The sequence below is a fragment of the Rattus rattus genome, chromosome 2, assembly GCF_011064425.1.
Source record: "Rattus rattus isolate New Zealand chromosome 2, Rrattus_CSIRO_v1, whole genome shotgun sequence".
NCBI classification, from domain to species: domain Eukaryota; kingdom Metazoa; phylum Chordata; class Mammalia; order Rodentia; family Muridae; genus Rattus; species Rattus rattus.
Window position 1 is genome coordinate 191,325,363 of NC_046155.1, and position 17,013 is coordinate 191,342,375.

Consider the following 17,013-nt stretch of genomic DNA (forward strand, 5'->3'; position numbering starts at 1 on the left):
CCAAGTGAGACCTTTGTCTTCTGCTCTGATGTGAACTTCAGAGTCACAGTCCACTGTTACTTTTGTTTTGGAAGAAAAATACAAAAGTTTCTTTCAGTCATTAGGAAGACACTTATACAATCAGAGTGGCAGAAACAACAGACTAGGGAAGTAAAGTCACAGGTGAAGGGCAGAGTGAAAAGGAGTTTGCAAAAAATAAAACTAACAAGATGACTGCTCCAGAGCGCTGTGAACGGACATGGTGGGCCAGTCTGCTAGCCAAGTAATGATTCAACGTTTAAATTATTCTCTTGTTTTTTGGGGGTTTTTTGTTTGTTTGTTTTTGTTTTTGTTTTTATTTGTTTGTTGGTTGGTTGGTTGGTTGATTGGTTGGTTGGTTGGGTGTTCAAGTCTAGGGGGTTTTTGTTTGTTCTGTTTGAAACACTGACCCTAATAAGAGTCATCAAGAAATACAGGATTCCTTCCCTCCCCTGTCCTTCCTCCGCTGAAGCCACCACCGCCATCTCTGTGGCTGGATGCTGGAAGGGTCCTCCGCGTTTTTGGACTCAGGATGGCAGGGCAGGACGAATGGACTCCCTTTATGGTTGTTGGGCTTGTGAACGCTGCCTTTTGGCTTTCCGCGTCTCTAAAATGATTTTCAATTATTTTGTGTACATGACTCAGTGCACTCCCCTCTTCGCCTTTACAATTTTCCCCACTTGATATGGGAGTGTAGTTACAACAATGTTTTATTCTTGCCATTTACAGTCTTTAACGGTCTTGTGAATGGTCCGGAAGAGCTGCTGGCCCTCCAGGGAGACACCAGCGCTCATTGCATAGGCCTGGCTCAGTTTTGCCGGCAAGCTTACTAACATTGAGTGAGGCTAGGAGAGGAGGGGGTTTCTGTCCCATCGTCAATTATTTCCACTTCTGAAACATACTATAAGTTTATAAGCAAGATGTCTGCATGGTTGGGCTTTCCACTGGAAGAGGGACATTTTAGAGCCAGCATTTTGGATGATAGTCGAAGGCTACCACCTTGCCCTGCAGCTGCTGCTCCTGGCATCGCCAGCACCACACCTGGTTCCCAATGTGAAGTACTCGCCCAGAGTAGCCGCCATCTTGGGAGAGCAGCTGCAGCCGGCCAGAAGTCAACTTTTCTAGGGTCACTTTGTGATGTAGATTTTGAGATTAGTTGTTTCCTAAAATGTCTGATTTATTTCTTTACTCACAAATTCTGAGGGAGGTTTTGGAGTGTCATCTGACACCCAGGAAAGCAATTTTTCATCCGTTCTAAGCATTGAGCTCTAATAAAGAATAATGCGTGTTATATTTAGTGGCGTGCTTACAGGCGTTTAACGACAAACTTTCTAGAGAGAACATGTCCATAAGAGGTGTCTAGAAGCAGCATTTCCTCCACAGAAACAGGGTGAGAGCAGATAACCTCAGAGGCTCAGATGATCAGGCTTAACAAGCCACAAGTAACATGTATTTTACACCTGTTTTTCTCTTGTTTTAATGTAACTTATTTAAATTGTCAGTGTATATCTCTTGATCTTTAACAATGGCTGTGTTTAACAATTGATTTGCAATTCTCATTCCTGGAGTCTCGGTCTGCTGCCCCAGTGGAAGCAGCCCAAGACACCGTCTGTGGGCTAGATTTAGTTGTAACCAAATGTTCAGAATCATAAGAAACAAACTTTCCACCAACTACCCAGAGGAGTTGTTTGACTAGGCACCCTCATTTGATCTCATTTAGGAACATAACAGCCTTGTAAAAGTAGATTTTATTACTACTAGTAGCAGAGAAGGAAACTGAGGCAGGATAGAATTGAAGTACTTCTCAGGTATTATTGAACAAAAGAGTCAGTCCAGACTTTGTTATAAGTCAGACTAGGATCCATCCGGGTGAGCCTGAGGCTCCGCGTCTTTACCCAGCTCCCGAGTGATGGTGGGGGGCTATCTCAAGCTACTAACTCAGATATTCAATATTTCTTAGAAAAATTAAAAGTGCTGTCTCTTTCATTGGAACAGATGCAGTCTCTCTACATCATGGACTTATTTCCCTGCTTGGAGTCTCCAATAATGTATTTCCCTCTTCCAGCCAAAGGGTTTTGACCCTCTACAGCAATAGCGCCTTGGCTTTACTGGGTACCTAAATCCACTAGGTGCGAGAAATTACCACTTGGGTAAATGTTTACAGATTGTAAATTCTAAGAAGAGTGTTGTAGGTATGCTCAGCCCATGGCTCATATACCACATGTAGTCAAGGGTAGCTAGAGCCCAGAACCACAAACTTACCAAAAACGTCGAGATTTTTATGTGTACATTTGTACAAGTGTGCATGCATGCATTCCTGTGTGGGTGTGGTCCTGCATGTAAACACACATGTGTGTGTCTGCGTGTGCCTGTGTATGTATCTCTGTGTGTGTATGTGTGCCTGTCTGTATGTATATGTGTGTGTCTGTGTGTGTGTCTGTATGTGTCTGTGTGTTTGTGTGTCTGTGTGTCTGTGTGTGTGTCTGTATGTGTGTCTGTGTGTCTCTGTCTGTGTCTGTGTGTGTGTGTCTGTGTGTGTGTCTGTATGTGTGTCTGTGTGTCTCTGTGTGTGTGTGTGTGTCTGTGTCTCTGTGTGTGTGTCTGTGTGTGTGTCTGTATGTGTCTGTCTGTGTGTGTGTGTGTGTGTGTGTGTCTGTGTGTGTGTCTGTGTGTGTGTGTGTGTGTGTGTGTGTGTGTGTATGTGTGTCTGTATGTGTGTCTGTGTGTCTCTGTGTGTATGTGTTTCTGTGTGTCTCTGTCTGTGTGCGTGTGTGCGTGTGTGTGTGTGTGTGTGTGTGTGTGTGTGTGTGTGTGGCCAAAGATCAATGGAGCATCTTCATTTATTGACTTATTTTTAAGACAGAGTCTCTCACTGAACCCGGAGCTTGCTGTTTCAACTGGACTGGCTGGCCAATAATTCCTGGGGATCACATGTGTGCCCCACCCAGCAATGCCACCACACTTGGCTTTTTGTGTAGATGCTAGACATTCAAACTCGGGTGCTCATGATTAGATCTTGGGCGTACAGTTTGTAGGTGGCAATGCCGCGTCACAGTATCAGAAGGTTAGAGAAGCCTCTCTGGTGGAAACAGGAACACTAGAGAAAGTGAAGCGCCCCTTTGGCAAGCTTGGCACTGAACACTGCAGGGTTACGTGATACAGTGGAAGCCACTGATGGAGACTTTGGAAGGGACACATTGTAAACGACTTTCAAGTCAGTAGTTGACCACTGAGACAACCTGACTAAAGAGAAAACTTAAACTTAACATTTCAAGCTGAAACATTAACAGCCTAGGATAATTATTAATCATACCGTGGATCATTTTCAGATGGTTAGTTAAGATCTGAACTTCTTCCTGAAGCCCCTATCCAATCATAGGAAAAGCAGCTACTGAATCCTGACTTACCATGAGACTGTGCACCCGTGCTGATAATGACTGACTTCAGTCACCTTGTATGTATATTAGATATAACACTGTCATCTAGGAACTACTAAACAATATTCACTAACAGTGAATTAGACTCAACAGGAGGACATGCTGGGAAGTGATGAGCCCCAAGTCCACTCTGAGAGCCAGCTACTTTCTTTCTTTTTCTTTTTCTTTTTTATTGGTTATTTTATTTATTTACATATCAAATCTTATCCCCCTTCCCAATTTCCCCTCCACAAGCCTCCTATCCCCTACCTCTATGAGGGTGTTCCCCGACCCGTCCACTCACTGCTACCTCAGCGGCCAAGCATTCCCCTATCTTGGGTCATCAAGCCTCCACAGTACCAAGGGACTCCCCTCCCAGTGATGCCAGATAAGGCAGTCCTCTGCTACATATCCGACTAGAGCCATGGCTACCCCCTGTGTACTCTTTTGGTTGGTAGTTTAGTCCTTGGGAGTATTGGGGGATCTGGTTGGTTGATATTGTTTTTCCTATGAGGTTGCAAACCCCTTCGGCTCCTATAGTCCTTGCCCTAACTTCCCCATTGGGGTTCCTGTGCTCAGTCCAATGTTCGGCTGTGTACATTCACATCTGTCCTGGTCTGACTCTCGCAGAGCCTCTCAGGGGACAGCTACACTGGGCTCCTGTCTTTAAGCACTTCTTGGCAGCAGCAATAGCGTCTGGGTTTGGAGTCCTGCAGATGGGATGGATCCCCAGGTGGGGCAGTCTCTGGATAGCTTTTCCTTCAGTTTCTGCTCCACTCTTTGTCCCTGTATTTCCCTTTAACAGGAGGAATTCTAGATTAATATTTTTGAGGTGGGTGGGTGGCCCCATCCCTTAACTGGGTGCCGTGCCTATCCACTGGATATGGTCTCTGTGTCTGTCTTCCCTTTGTTGGGTACTTTGGCTAAATTCCAACTACTTTCTGTTGCTATGATGTAGTCCTTCAGGCTGAGTGACTTTGTAAGGGAAGTGGTGTTAGCTTACAGGTCTGGATGCCCAAGAGGATGATGGTGGCATCAGCACAGCGCTGCTGAGGCACTCATGACAGGTAACAGGATGGAGAAGGATCCTGGGTAGGAGACAAAAATCACATGACAAGATAGATCCAGAACGCCATTTGGCAGCCAGGCTCACTCATTATGAGTTACTCTCTTAAGATCTATTTCAGGGGCTGGAGCAGTAGCTCCAGAGATAAAGTGTCCTGTAAGCCCGAGGCTCTGAGCTCTATCCCAGAACAAATGTTTAAAGAGCAGTGATGTGGAGACGTGGAGAGGTGAATCAGCAGTTAGGAGCCATTTTTGCTCTGGAGGAGGACCAGGGTTCAATATCCAGCACCAATGTGATGGCTCACAACCATTTATAACTCAAGTTCTAGAGGATCCAATGCCTTTTTGGGCTTCTGTGGACATCCCGCATGTATGTGGTTTCCAGACACATATGCAGGTAAAACACTCATACACATAAAATATGTAAATCAAAAAAAATTAAACCAAGCATGGTTATGTATTCTTGGATTCCAACACTGGTTTCCACATGCGCACATGCACACACACATGTGCATACACATATACACATACACACAAATAGACACACAGACAAAGAACTAATTGAGGACCCTAGAGCACTAGTATGTGTGTGTGGGGGGGTGAGTATGTATGTGGTGTGTATGTGTGTGTATATGTATGTGAGGTATGTATGTATATGTGGTGAGTGTGTATATGGTACGTATATGTGTGTATGTATGTGAGGTATGTGAGTGTGTATGTGTGTATGTGTATGTGTATGTGAGATGTGTGTGTGTGTGTGTGTGGTGTGATGAGTATGTATGTGGTGTGTGTGTGTGTGGTGTGATGAGTACATTTGTGGTGTGTGTGTGTGTGTGTGGTGAATGTGTATATGTGTGTATATTTATGTATGTGAGGTATGTGAGTGTGTATATGTGTATGTGTATGTGAGATGTGTGTGTGTGATGTGTGCGTGTGGTGTGATGAGTACGTATGTGGTGTGTGTGTGTGTGTGTGTGTGTGTGTGTGTGTGTGTGTGTGCTGGGAGGAGGTATCAATCCATACCTCTAGAACTGAGACCTGGCCTCGGATTTTGATCACATCTTTATAAAGTCTGTGAGTCTTCACCAACTTTTCATGAATCCAACTGAGATGGATGGTATCGTCCACTTCTTGGGATATGGAATCACCTAGTAAGACAACAGTGTGGAAGAGCCTGTGAGGGATACATAGACTAGATGGCAGATCCACCTTGACTGTAGACATCACCGTTCTGTGAGCTGAACTCCTGGCTGGCCTAGTAGTGTGTGAGTTGAGCTCCAGCGTCCACCTCTCTGCTTCCAGCTGCCTCAAACTCCTCGCGCTGACGGCCCCTCCCCTAGAACCATCAGCCAAAATAAAGCCTTTCCTCCATCCATAAGCTGCTTTTACCAGGTGCTTTGTCCACAGAGCTAGAAGAAACAACTAATACACCAACTGTCTTGGTTCTTCTCTGTAGGTTTGGCCGGAAGTTCTGCCTCTTGGTCACCATCCTCATCAATGCTATCTCTGGGGCTCTCATGGCGATTTCTCCCAACTATGCCTGGATGTTGGTGTTTCGCTTTCTCCAGGGACTGGTCAGCAAAGCGGGCTGGTTAATTGGCTACATCCTGAGTAAGAAGGTTTGAGGTGTTGTTGGGTGCACATGGGGACTTTTAATCAGGTGGCACCTGGGCAGGAAGACAGTGCTGACTTTTATTCTGTACCTAAAGAATTTCTTACCAGGCATTGGTGACACAAGTCTTTAATCCCAGCTCTGGAGAGGCAAAGACAAGTAGATCTCTTAGTTCCAGGACAGCCAGGGCTACACAGAGAAACTCTGTCCCAAAAATGACCTCTCCCAACAAAAGAATTGTTTAGAATATTTGTTTTCTGAGCCCCAGGGTATTATATGGAGAGAAAGCCTAGCCTACCAAACCTATTCAGACAGAAGACTCTAAGGTAAGAGATGTGTGGGAGGTGAGTAATTCTCACCCGCACTCCGCCATTCTAATAGATCACTTAGACTTACACACAGGGAAGCCAAGGACACAGCGCGGCCGTGAACCTTTGGTTATTCAACAAGATGGAGAACCGGCTAGGAGACAGGCTTTGGCATGCCTTTGGGGGATTCTTCATTACGGTAACGGACCTAGGAAGACCTGTCTTAACTGTGGACAGCCCCATTCTATGAGTTAGGGTCCTGGACTAAGAAAAGTAAAGAGTGAGCTATAGAATCTGGGCGATAATTTTCTCGGTAGTAGCCAAAGTTACAGTTAAGGCCCTTGGGTACAAAAGCGGGCTTAATTCTACAGCATAGCAGCTCTCTAGCACTTGAGGAAAATTGCCACCTAGTTAATATACAATTTTACCTGGCAACATGAATCTGGGGGAATTTCAGGGCAGAAAGAGAACATTATTCCCTCCAGAAATAGTAAGTGGTTGGTGAACGAAGAACTTAATGCATGAAGCTATTCGACCAATAATTTGGTTTCTAGAACACAATGCGTAGAAATCCATTATTCCGATGTACACTTTGTCATCAATCTCACCCTCTCACCACCCATCACGTTCTTGATACCTACCTTGTGACTCCTCCCCACTCCAAACCCACATCTCCCAAGCCCTAGTCAGGACCCCGGCCACTTTGGAAGATAGACACTCACATTTGTTGAACACCATTTTATTTAATCAAATTGGCCATTTTGAAATATGGTTTTCAGTAACTTACAGAAATAGGTTGAGCATGCATGTCTGCTCAGTTAGAAACCATTAAAATCCTTAACAGGATCGCAAGACATCTGAAGCAAGGACTAAGGCTTGTGGGATATGTGACATTCTAATTTCAGTGTCTTTCATATGAAGACAACTTCTCTCCCAGCTCCCTGCCTACAGACCCTACATGTCTGCCATGATGCAGGCCTGAGGCAGCGAATAAAGCTGATTATTTCTCCATGGGCAACTCTGGCTGGTAACTTGCTTCTCAGAGCCTATAAGTTCCGACATGTATGGTTTCCGCTTCTTAAGCCCTCACTACTCCCACCATAAAGGTTTCCAAGACACGTGTGTTTAACAACTCATCTGCAAGGAGTTTGAAATTCTTTAAATGAATATTTTACAAGCTAGTTGTAGCCGATTCCTGCCCCCACCGCTGGGATTCTAAGTCCACTGCCCGAGTAAGCAGAATTAACAAGGAAGTAAAAGCAGCTTGCACGTAGACATCATTTACATTTGAAGCATCCGTGGCCCAAATTCAGTTCTTAATGCGTTAGTTCAGGCTTTGAGTTAGCACTGTCTGGTTTCTGTATGAAATGCGTGTGAAATACGATTACATGAAGTTTAAAAAACATACAGGCTTAATTTAGGATTTTCTATACTGCTCTCCAATGTAAAATATGTGTGTGTGTGAGTTATGTGTGTGTTATGTGTGTGTGAGCTGTGCGTGTATGTGTGTGAGTTGTACGTGAAGTTTAAAAAATATTATTTTATGCTACTGTATTTTATGTTTGCATGTATATGTGTACATGCCGCACATGAGCAGGTACCTGTGGAGGGTGTCAGATCCTGAGACTGGAGTGAGAGGTGGCTGTTACCTGACAGGGATGCTGGGAACCAAACCAGGTCCTCTGTAAAAACATCAAGTGCTCTTAACCACTGAACCATCTCTCAGCCCCTGACATTCTTTTGTTGTTGTTGTTGTTATTGTTGCTATTTTTATTTTGTTTTTTTGGCACAAAGACATGTATGTAATTCAGAATGGCCTTGAACTTACAATCCTCCTGCCTCTACCTCTCTGCCTCCCGATTACTGGGATTATAGGCATGTCGTGTCATACATAGCTTTGTGCCAAAATTATTGTAAAAGTCGAAAAAGATTTGTTCATTTTGTTAACACGGTTCAGTTGATGCGAGTTTATAATTAGTAATTGTTAGCAAGAACTGCAACAAAATGCCCACTACCACTACATACACACATACACGCACAACTCACACACATAAACACACAACTCACACACATACACACACAACACACACACATACACACACAACTCACACACATACACACACAACACACACACATACACACACAACACACACACACCCATACACACACAAAACATACATACCACAAATACCAGACACACACACATACAACACACACAACACACTCACACACAAAAAACAAAACTAAAAACCAAAAACACAAACATAAAAACACACACACCCATACACACACAAAACATACATACCACAAATACCAGACACACACACACACACAACACACACACACACACACACACACACAACACATACATATCACACAAACACCGTACACACCCACATACACACAACTCACACACATACACACAACACAGACACACCCATACACACACACACAGAACACATACATACCACACAAACACCACACACACACACACACACACACACACATATTTTACATTGGAGGGCTGTATAGAAAATCCTAAATTAAGTCTGTATTTTGAAGGTGGCTGCCTTAAGGTTGGTTGGGAGGCAGCTCTGGCCCATGCTGACCACATGGAATCTTTTCTGTAGTTACAGAATTTGTTGGGTTAGGCTATCGCAGAATGGTGGGGATTTGTTATCAAATCGCCTTCACCGTTGGCCTCCTGATCCTGGCTGGAGTGGCCTATGTGATTCCCAACTGGAGATGGCTGCAATTTGCTGTGACTCTGCCCAACTTCTGCTTCCTGCTCTATTTCTGGTAAGTCTGCTGGGAACAAAATGAAGACTCATCAGAATAATCTATTCCGTCCAAATCTTCCTTCCCCACAAACACCCTGCTTGTAAATATCAAGGCGGTGTTACCCTGGCCTGGGTCACAGGAAGCCATAAAAACCACACAGTCCCCTGCTGGAAACCCAATGTCCTTTAGATTGGGGCACAAGACTTTTGTGACCTGTTTCTTTTATTTCCTGTTATTTATTTGATGTTTTGCTCCCAGCAGCTAGGGTCCGATTTGGATGGCACACCCTTCTTAAAAAGTCAACAACGTTTCCCTTTGTTGTTATCTAGTTACTTCTTTACAAAAACTCTAAGATGGCCAGGCAGAACCGGAAATGACTCCATCACTACTTCCCCATAGGCATGACCAAGGCAGACATCCTTAATCAATCATTAACAGCAATTATCCCAAAAAAGGCCAACATGGCAATCCAGATGACCCATACTGATAAATCCAAGTTACCCAGACTACTAAAACATATTGATCATTCCTACCCAGGGAAACACGTGCAGACCAGCAAGTTGGTGAGGAGTCATTCATCAGACTATGGTGGTTTGGAGGGCTCTTTCTAGGGTATGAGTTAAGCATCGGATCTGTCAAACTGAGATGCCAAATGAAGGTCATGTACAGATTATCTAGGACCCATGACATTTAAGGATCTGAAATTCAAGTAAATTGTATCTTGGTCGCATATGGAACAAAGGACCAGTAAGTGCAAGTGAACAGTTAGAAGATGAAGGGCCGAGAACCAGAACTCAGGAAATAACCGATGTTGGAGAGATGGATAAGTGCTTTCCACACAAATGCAAAGACCAGAGTTCAGATCCCCAGCACCTATGTAAATGCCAGACAGGTGGTGGCCCGCCTGTAATTTCAGAGGTTGAAGGGCAGAGCCAGGGGATCCCTGAAGCTTGCTGGACTAGCCAGATTGGCAAGTTCTGGGTTCGGTTGAAAGATTCTGGTATTCTACCCCATTGAGCAAGGTGGAGAGCAATGAAGAATCCCAGCACCAGCCTGAGGTCTCCACATACAGGAACACCACACACACACACACACACACACACACACACACACACAACAAAACACACATATACCTGCACAGGCACACGCATGCAAAACTAAAAGAAGGAAACGAATTGCCAATCTGAGAGCAGAAAAGCTGAGACAAAAGGCGCAAACTGGCACCACCGTAGGAAAAGGGGGGCTTCAGGGCAGATGTAGGAGTGGGGGGGGTTCACAGCAGTTCTGATAAATCTTCATCTCTCCTGAAACTTCCATTGGTTACTTCCCAGCCCTGGTGGGGTCTCCCCAACATCAGTAAACCCATGGTTGCATCTCTGTAGGTCACGTCATACCAGGATCTGTGGTAGCTTCCTGTCCAAGGTACTCCCACAGTACGGCCCAAGTGATTGTTCAAACTTCACGTAAACACAGAAAACCCTTATGTGTGCATCTAGCAATCTGTTGAGTAAGCCCCAAGTGCCACATCTCGGCTTGGATTGAGCCAGAGTTTCTTCCCCTGGTGTTCCCAGGAAAGCCTAGACCACCTGTATATCCCACCTGTAAGCTGTCCAAAGTTCTACCTTCTCCCAAGTCCCCACTTCTTTGTCCCCTCCGCCTCCCAAGATCTGGCAACAGTGGGCAGCTAGAAAAAGTGACTCTACAGCATCCCAGTGGTTGGCTGCTGAACAGGCCACACTCTGGGTCTTGACCCCTCTTAACAGAGCAGTTACCACATTCCTCTCTCAAGTGGCCCTCCTACAGAAAGATCCAGCCCAGGTCCCTCTAGGCTCTACTTTTCCCAGGGCAGTGAGCCACCAAGACTCCCAGCCCTTATGCCTTTAACCCAGTGAGCCTAGCCTTTCTAGCTTCCAATGTAGCTGGCTGCCCCTCCTCCCCCACCCACACCTCCCTTCACCCTGACCTTGACTGCTCTGATGGCTTCAGGACACAGGTCCTTGGGGACTTGTCAGGGCTGCTTGAGCCTGCTATGTCAGGACCCAGAACGCTTGCTTAGCAAAATACCCTAGGACTTGCAGGGCCTTTTTTAAGCCTGCTAGATCAAGCTCAAAACTTTCAGTCCAGTTTCTGCATACTGCCTACCACCTCATCACAGAAGCTCACCTCATTATTTTCAGCATGAAATATATAAAAAAATTCATAAGGCATACAATAGAACATGTCATATATTGTCTATAATATATAGCCATATAACCATATATCAGCTGTGTCATATGATATTTAATGCATGATATATGTGTGTGTATAGCATATACATGCTTGTTTCCTTCCAAGATGATTTGCAACTCCCTCCTCTATTCCTTGACCTTAGTTCTCAGGCCCAACCCTCCCCACTCTTTCCCACCCCTCCTCACCCATCCCCACTCCTCTTCATCCCTTCCCAACCCACCCTAAACCTTCATACCTTTCACCCTTCCTTGCCCCTCCACACCCCTCTTCATCCCTCTACATCCACCTCTCACCCCTCCCCACCCCTCCCTACTCTTCCTCACCCCGCCATACCCCTCCATACCCCTTCTTACTCCTCCACACCCCTCTTCATCCCTGTACACCCCTCCTCACACCTCCCTGGTCCTCCCCACCCCTCCCCATCCCTCCTTGTGATGACACAAGCTCCATGTCTAGCTACTCCCTGCTTAGCAGCTCACGTGCTCCTGTTCAGGTTAGGAGTCTCAGAGGAAGAGGCCTGAAGGCTTCCTGGACTTGTGCTGACTACAAGTCAGCATTTAAGAGAAGACAGAGCCCCCACATGCCCTGCATAGTACCCTTGGCCTGCTTGGGTAAATCCAACTGAACCTCCCCCTCCCCGTGCAAAGTGCTCCCGGTGTGCATTGGCAGTGGACAGGCAGCAAGGTAGCCCTTCCTGGTCTTACACCCTAGGTGCATACCGGAATCTCCAAGATGGCTGATCTCCCAGAACAAAATTGTAAAAGCCATGAAGATAATTAAACATATTGCTAAGAAAAATGGAAAGTCGGTGCCGGTCTCTCTTCAGGTGAGTTGAGGCCTTGGGCGTCAAGTTGGGGGATGCTAAGAAGGGAGGGTAGGGAATCATGCCACGTGTGCCAGTGATCCCAGCAGAGAGGCATGGAACCCACCTCCTTGCATCTTGGCCGCATTATAGGAAAATAGAATATTTCATTCACAAGACTCATGATCCCTGAGAGAATAAACAGATGTCAAACATCGGACTCAAACCAGATTTAAAAAAACAAAAAACAAGTCAGAGAAGGAGGCGTTTCTATCTTGTGAAGCTCAAGGTTTTACTGTCTGCTCTGCCTCCTACCCAAGGTGCTGTTCTGCTTCCTACATGCCCTGTTTCCCCAAGATAGGGTCTAGATCCAGGAAGGAGAGTTCTGCACACAAATAATTTGATAGATTGTTGTGGATGTAGCCATTTGGTCTCTGTTTCAGATTTTGCCATTAGTAGATCTCAGCACTCTGAAATCAAACCCGTCTATCTGATGGGACTAGAAAGGAGAAATGGATTGTAACAGAAAACCGTGCTCAGGGTTGGGATGTAACTCAGTGGATATGGTACTTGCCTAGCGTGCATGAAGCCCTGGGTTCAATTCCCAGGGCTACACAAAACCTTTGGGTGTGCCAATAACTCCTGAACTCCGGAGGCTCAGCAGTTGACATTATCCTTGGCTACATAGTGAGTTCAAGGCTACCCCAAGCAGAAATGATGCTTCGAAAGAGAACATTAAAAAGAAAATTCTGTCTAGGTATAAGTAAATCATTTCTGAGTGAGACTGTAGCATAGGTTAGTGGGTTAATTGTAAGATTTATGTGACTTGATTTGAAAGACTCAGAGACTGTAACGTGTGTGTGTGTGTGTGTGTGTGTGTTTGTGTGTGTGTGTGTGTGTGTGTGTGTGTGTGTGTGTTAGACTTTAGGTTGATGTCAGTAATCGTCTTAGATCACTCTTCCACCTTATTCATTAAGGCAAGGTCTCTCAATCAAACCCAGAGCTCACTGATGAGGCTAGTCTTGCTAGCTGACTTGCTCTGGGAATCACAGGCTGCTGACCACAGCCACTCAGCATTCAGATTGATTCTAAGGATCTGAACTCTAGCCCTCATGCTTGTATGACAAGTGCTTCAACTGCTGAGCCTTCTCCTCAACCTCTTGGTGCTTTATTCCTACTGAGCTCCAAGTGATGCTCTCACTGTTCCAATGTCACAGTCTCAAACCTGAGCTTCCTTCCTACTTCCTGCTTCCCCTATAGAGGGGTCCAGATTGGTCCCTCTGGACCACAGATCTGGGGCTCCATAGTACCCCAGTGTACCTTATTAATTGCATGCCATGAGCGACATAATCTATGTCCCAGGCCCTCTTCTGTACAGTGGAGTGAGATAGAGACCCTAACTTCTAGGGTAATGACTACCAAGACTGTAGGCTCTGGGGCCAACACAGGACTGAGCCATGATGGAACTCAGTAGGTAAGTGCCGCTACTCTTCTCTTTAGGACCTAGAGACCCCTTCTAACAGAAAACACCCTTCTTGCTCTTCTCTTAGAGCCTGACACCAGATGAGGACGCTGGCGAGAAATTGAACCCTTCATTCCTGGACTTGGTCAGAACCCCTCAGATAAGGAAACACACGTTGATCTTGATGTACAATTGGTAAGGAAATCCTTTGTTTTAGCTTAAATGCTTCTGCATTCGTACAATTACAGTCACTCTCGTAAAAGAGAGGAAAAAGCACACCCTTAGATTATTACCCTCAAAATAGCACTTCCAGAGGTTGGCCTGTAGCTCATGGACAGCAGTTTCTCCTGATAACATTTTCTTCAGACAAATGTGAATCTTGGCTTGGGATTGGGGCAGAATTTCCAACAATTTATGAAGTGGTCCTTGACATAATTCTGCTGTTTTCTAACTCTTTTATATGTTTATATGAAGTGACATTCTCTGAATTGAGAATTGCAGAAGTATCAGTCAGTTCTGAAAAATATTGAAGGTGAACTTTGTCTTGCCTCGTCAAGTAATATCTAATTATTTACATAAGATAAATATGGGGCTGTAGAGATGGCTCAATGGTTACGGTTACCTGTGGCTCTTAAAGAGGGACCTGGGTTCAGTTCCCACCACCCTCATTATGGTTCACATTGTCTGTAAGTCCAGTTTAAAAAGATTGGTCACCATCTCTGGCCCCCATGGGCACGTACATGCATGTAAAACATCTATACATACAAACCTAAAATAAATAATTTTTAAAATAAGCATGCATATCTGTACCATTAACACACAAATTTGATTTCATCTTAATAAATGGTAATATTATGTATAAGCCAAAGAATTGTTTTAAATTTCTTCATAATTATCAGCAAGTGTTAGATTTATATGCCTATTTTATAGCCTATATAATAAGAGGCTCATAAAAATATCTTCGGCGAAAAGCAGTTGGGAGTATAAAAATATTTAAGGAACCCTGGCCTGTGACCCAGCAACCAGTAGGTTTTTGTTTGTTTGTTTGTTGGTTGGTTTTTTTTTTAACTCCCCAAGTGGTTCTAAATCCAAATTGAGAAGTATTAGCATAGATTATTTGATCCAGAGTATAGCTCTCCACAGATACTTAGCACTAGTGAAGAAAGGCCTTTCCCACTTCTTTTACTTGGAAGAGAAAACAAACAAAAACCCACCCCAGGAACGTATGAATTAGACAGCTGTGACTACACTGCAGGGCCCAGCTTCTCAGGGCCGGCTGAGAGGGCACAGGCACAGGCCCTGGTGTCAGTGCGAGGACACTCTGAGGAGGCTATTTCCCCCACAGTGAGCACTGCCCCTCATCTTGGCTGCAGAAAAAGACCTCACTGTCTCACTGGCAAAAGCCACATTTTTCACAGTCCTGCAGAGGCAAGGGAAGGGTTGACCTTTGGCCTCCTTCCCCTTGCCTGTTAGTCTCGGATTTTCCATTAAAGTTAACAAAATTAGAAACATTGTCCGAAGGCCAGGTACAACCGGTCAGAGAAGAAAGCATTGTGAAGAGAATCCACACACGCCGGGTTTTCAGGTTCCTGAAGTTTGAATGAAATAGTCATGTCTGCATCGGAACTGCTTTAGAGGGCCACAGAGAGGCTCGGAGGCTGCTCGGTAAAGCATTTGCCACACAAGCAGAAGGACCTGAGTTGGGACACCCAGCCCACATAAAAAGCTGGATTAGAAGGCATGTGCCTGTGATCCGAGTGCTGGGGACGTGAGCCAGGAGGATCCCGGGGGCTTGATGGACAGACAGTCTAGGCAATCAGGGGGCTCTGGGTTCAGTGAGCAACCCTGTCTCAAAAGGCAAGGCAGAGAGAAATAGAGGGAAAGGCAGGACATCAACTTGTGACCTACACATACGCCTTTACATACACAGGAACGATTGTACAGATACCACACACATACACACATACTATATAAAGAACATTATATTAAATATATATATATGTGTGTGTGTATACACACACATACACATATGCATCATATACATATACACATACATATATACATATAATATGTAAATAACATTATATTAAGTATATTATATGTTTTCATATACATACACATTGCCTATACCTATACAGTACATACATTATACACACACACACACACATATGCATATATCTATGTCTCAAAAGAGAGAAATGCTTGATTAACCAGAGGCCACTGGCACATATGCATCATCCCACATAAGTATACCCCGTCAGGAATAACATTATATTAAGTATATTATATGTTTCTTCTCACATGGGCCAATGAATAGGAAGTATCACACACACACATACATTATCTAGGCTCAAAGAGAGAAATGCTTCAACCAGGTCCCTCCAGCCCCACAAGTCAAACAGTGGACACAAAAGCAGTGCCACAGATGGGAAGACAGAGGAGAGGTCACAGGCAAAGGTCGCCCAAGGCTCCCCTGGCAGCACTGTGTGCTCGGCCTGACTTTGTCTCTTCTCTTTGCTCAGGTTCACGAGCTCTGTTCTCTACCAGGGCCTCATCATGCACATGGGCCTCGCAGGGGACAACATCTACCTGGATTTCTTCTACTCCGCCCTGGTGGAGTTTCCAGCCGCCTTCATCATCATCCTCACCATCGACCGGGTTGGTCGCCGCTATCCCTGGGCTGTGTCAAATATGGTGGCAGGAGCAGCCTGTCTAGCTTCGGTTTTTATCCCTGATGGTAAGTTCAGAAAACGGGTGGCTTTGAGGAGAGCAGGCCCAGTACAAAGCCTCACTAGAACATTCTAGCAACTCCCTTGACCTCTGTGTAATCCTGTGCCGTAAATATGGAAGATCCCATACTATAAGCAACTGTCTTGTGTCTTTCCTTATGAAATGTTTGTTTGAGAAAAGGGACAAAGGGCTATAAAACGATCCTTTTAGCCTCACAGAGCCTCCTGTGAGTCCATCATAGACAAGCAATCACTTGCAAACATGCCCAGAGCTTACTGGTTCTCTGGGACAACCTCTATGGAGAGGACTCTTTGGAAACTGGCATCATACTTACGATGCTCTTATTAAGGCTAAGGTGTAACATTATAATTCTCTTAGAGGTAGAACTATGGAGACAATGGAAAGATCAGGAATGATCAGGAGTGGAGGGAGAAGGGCAGAAGACTTTTAGGACAAGAAAACCCTCTGTGTGCATGTGTCCAGGGCTACTTAGAGTAGCTCCTTGGGTCAGCGATGGACTCTGGGTGACCATGCTTTATCAATGCAGATGCATCAGCTGGTATAGATGTCTACTCTGGGAAGAATATTGG

The 17,013-nt window shown here is 45.0% G+C and overlaps 1 protein-coding gene and 1 pseudogene across 1 annotated transcript in view; one reads left to right on the forward strand and one right to left on the reverse strand.

The window, feature by feature from the left end:
- The window catches only part of Slc22a2 (solute carrier family 22 member 2), a 41,766-nt gene that overhangs the window by 8,113 nt on the left and 16,640 nt on the right, over positions 1-17,013 (forward strand). The window contains exons 3-7 of the mRNA XM_032896348.1: positions 5,956-6,110; positions 9,050-9,218; positions 12,141-12,255; positions 13,782-13,888; positions 16,216-16,430. Coding sequence (XP_032752239.1) covers positions 5,956-6,110; positions 9,050-9,218; positions 12,141-12,255; positions 13,782-13,888; positions 16,216-16,430 — 761 coding nt within the window. The remainder of the gene's footprint in view (positions 1-5,955; positions 6,111-9,049; positions 9,219-12,140; positions 12,256-13,781; positions 13,889-16,215; positions 16,431-17,013) is intronic.
- LOC116894763 lies at positions 546-1,100 on the reverse strand (annotated as a pseudogene).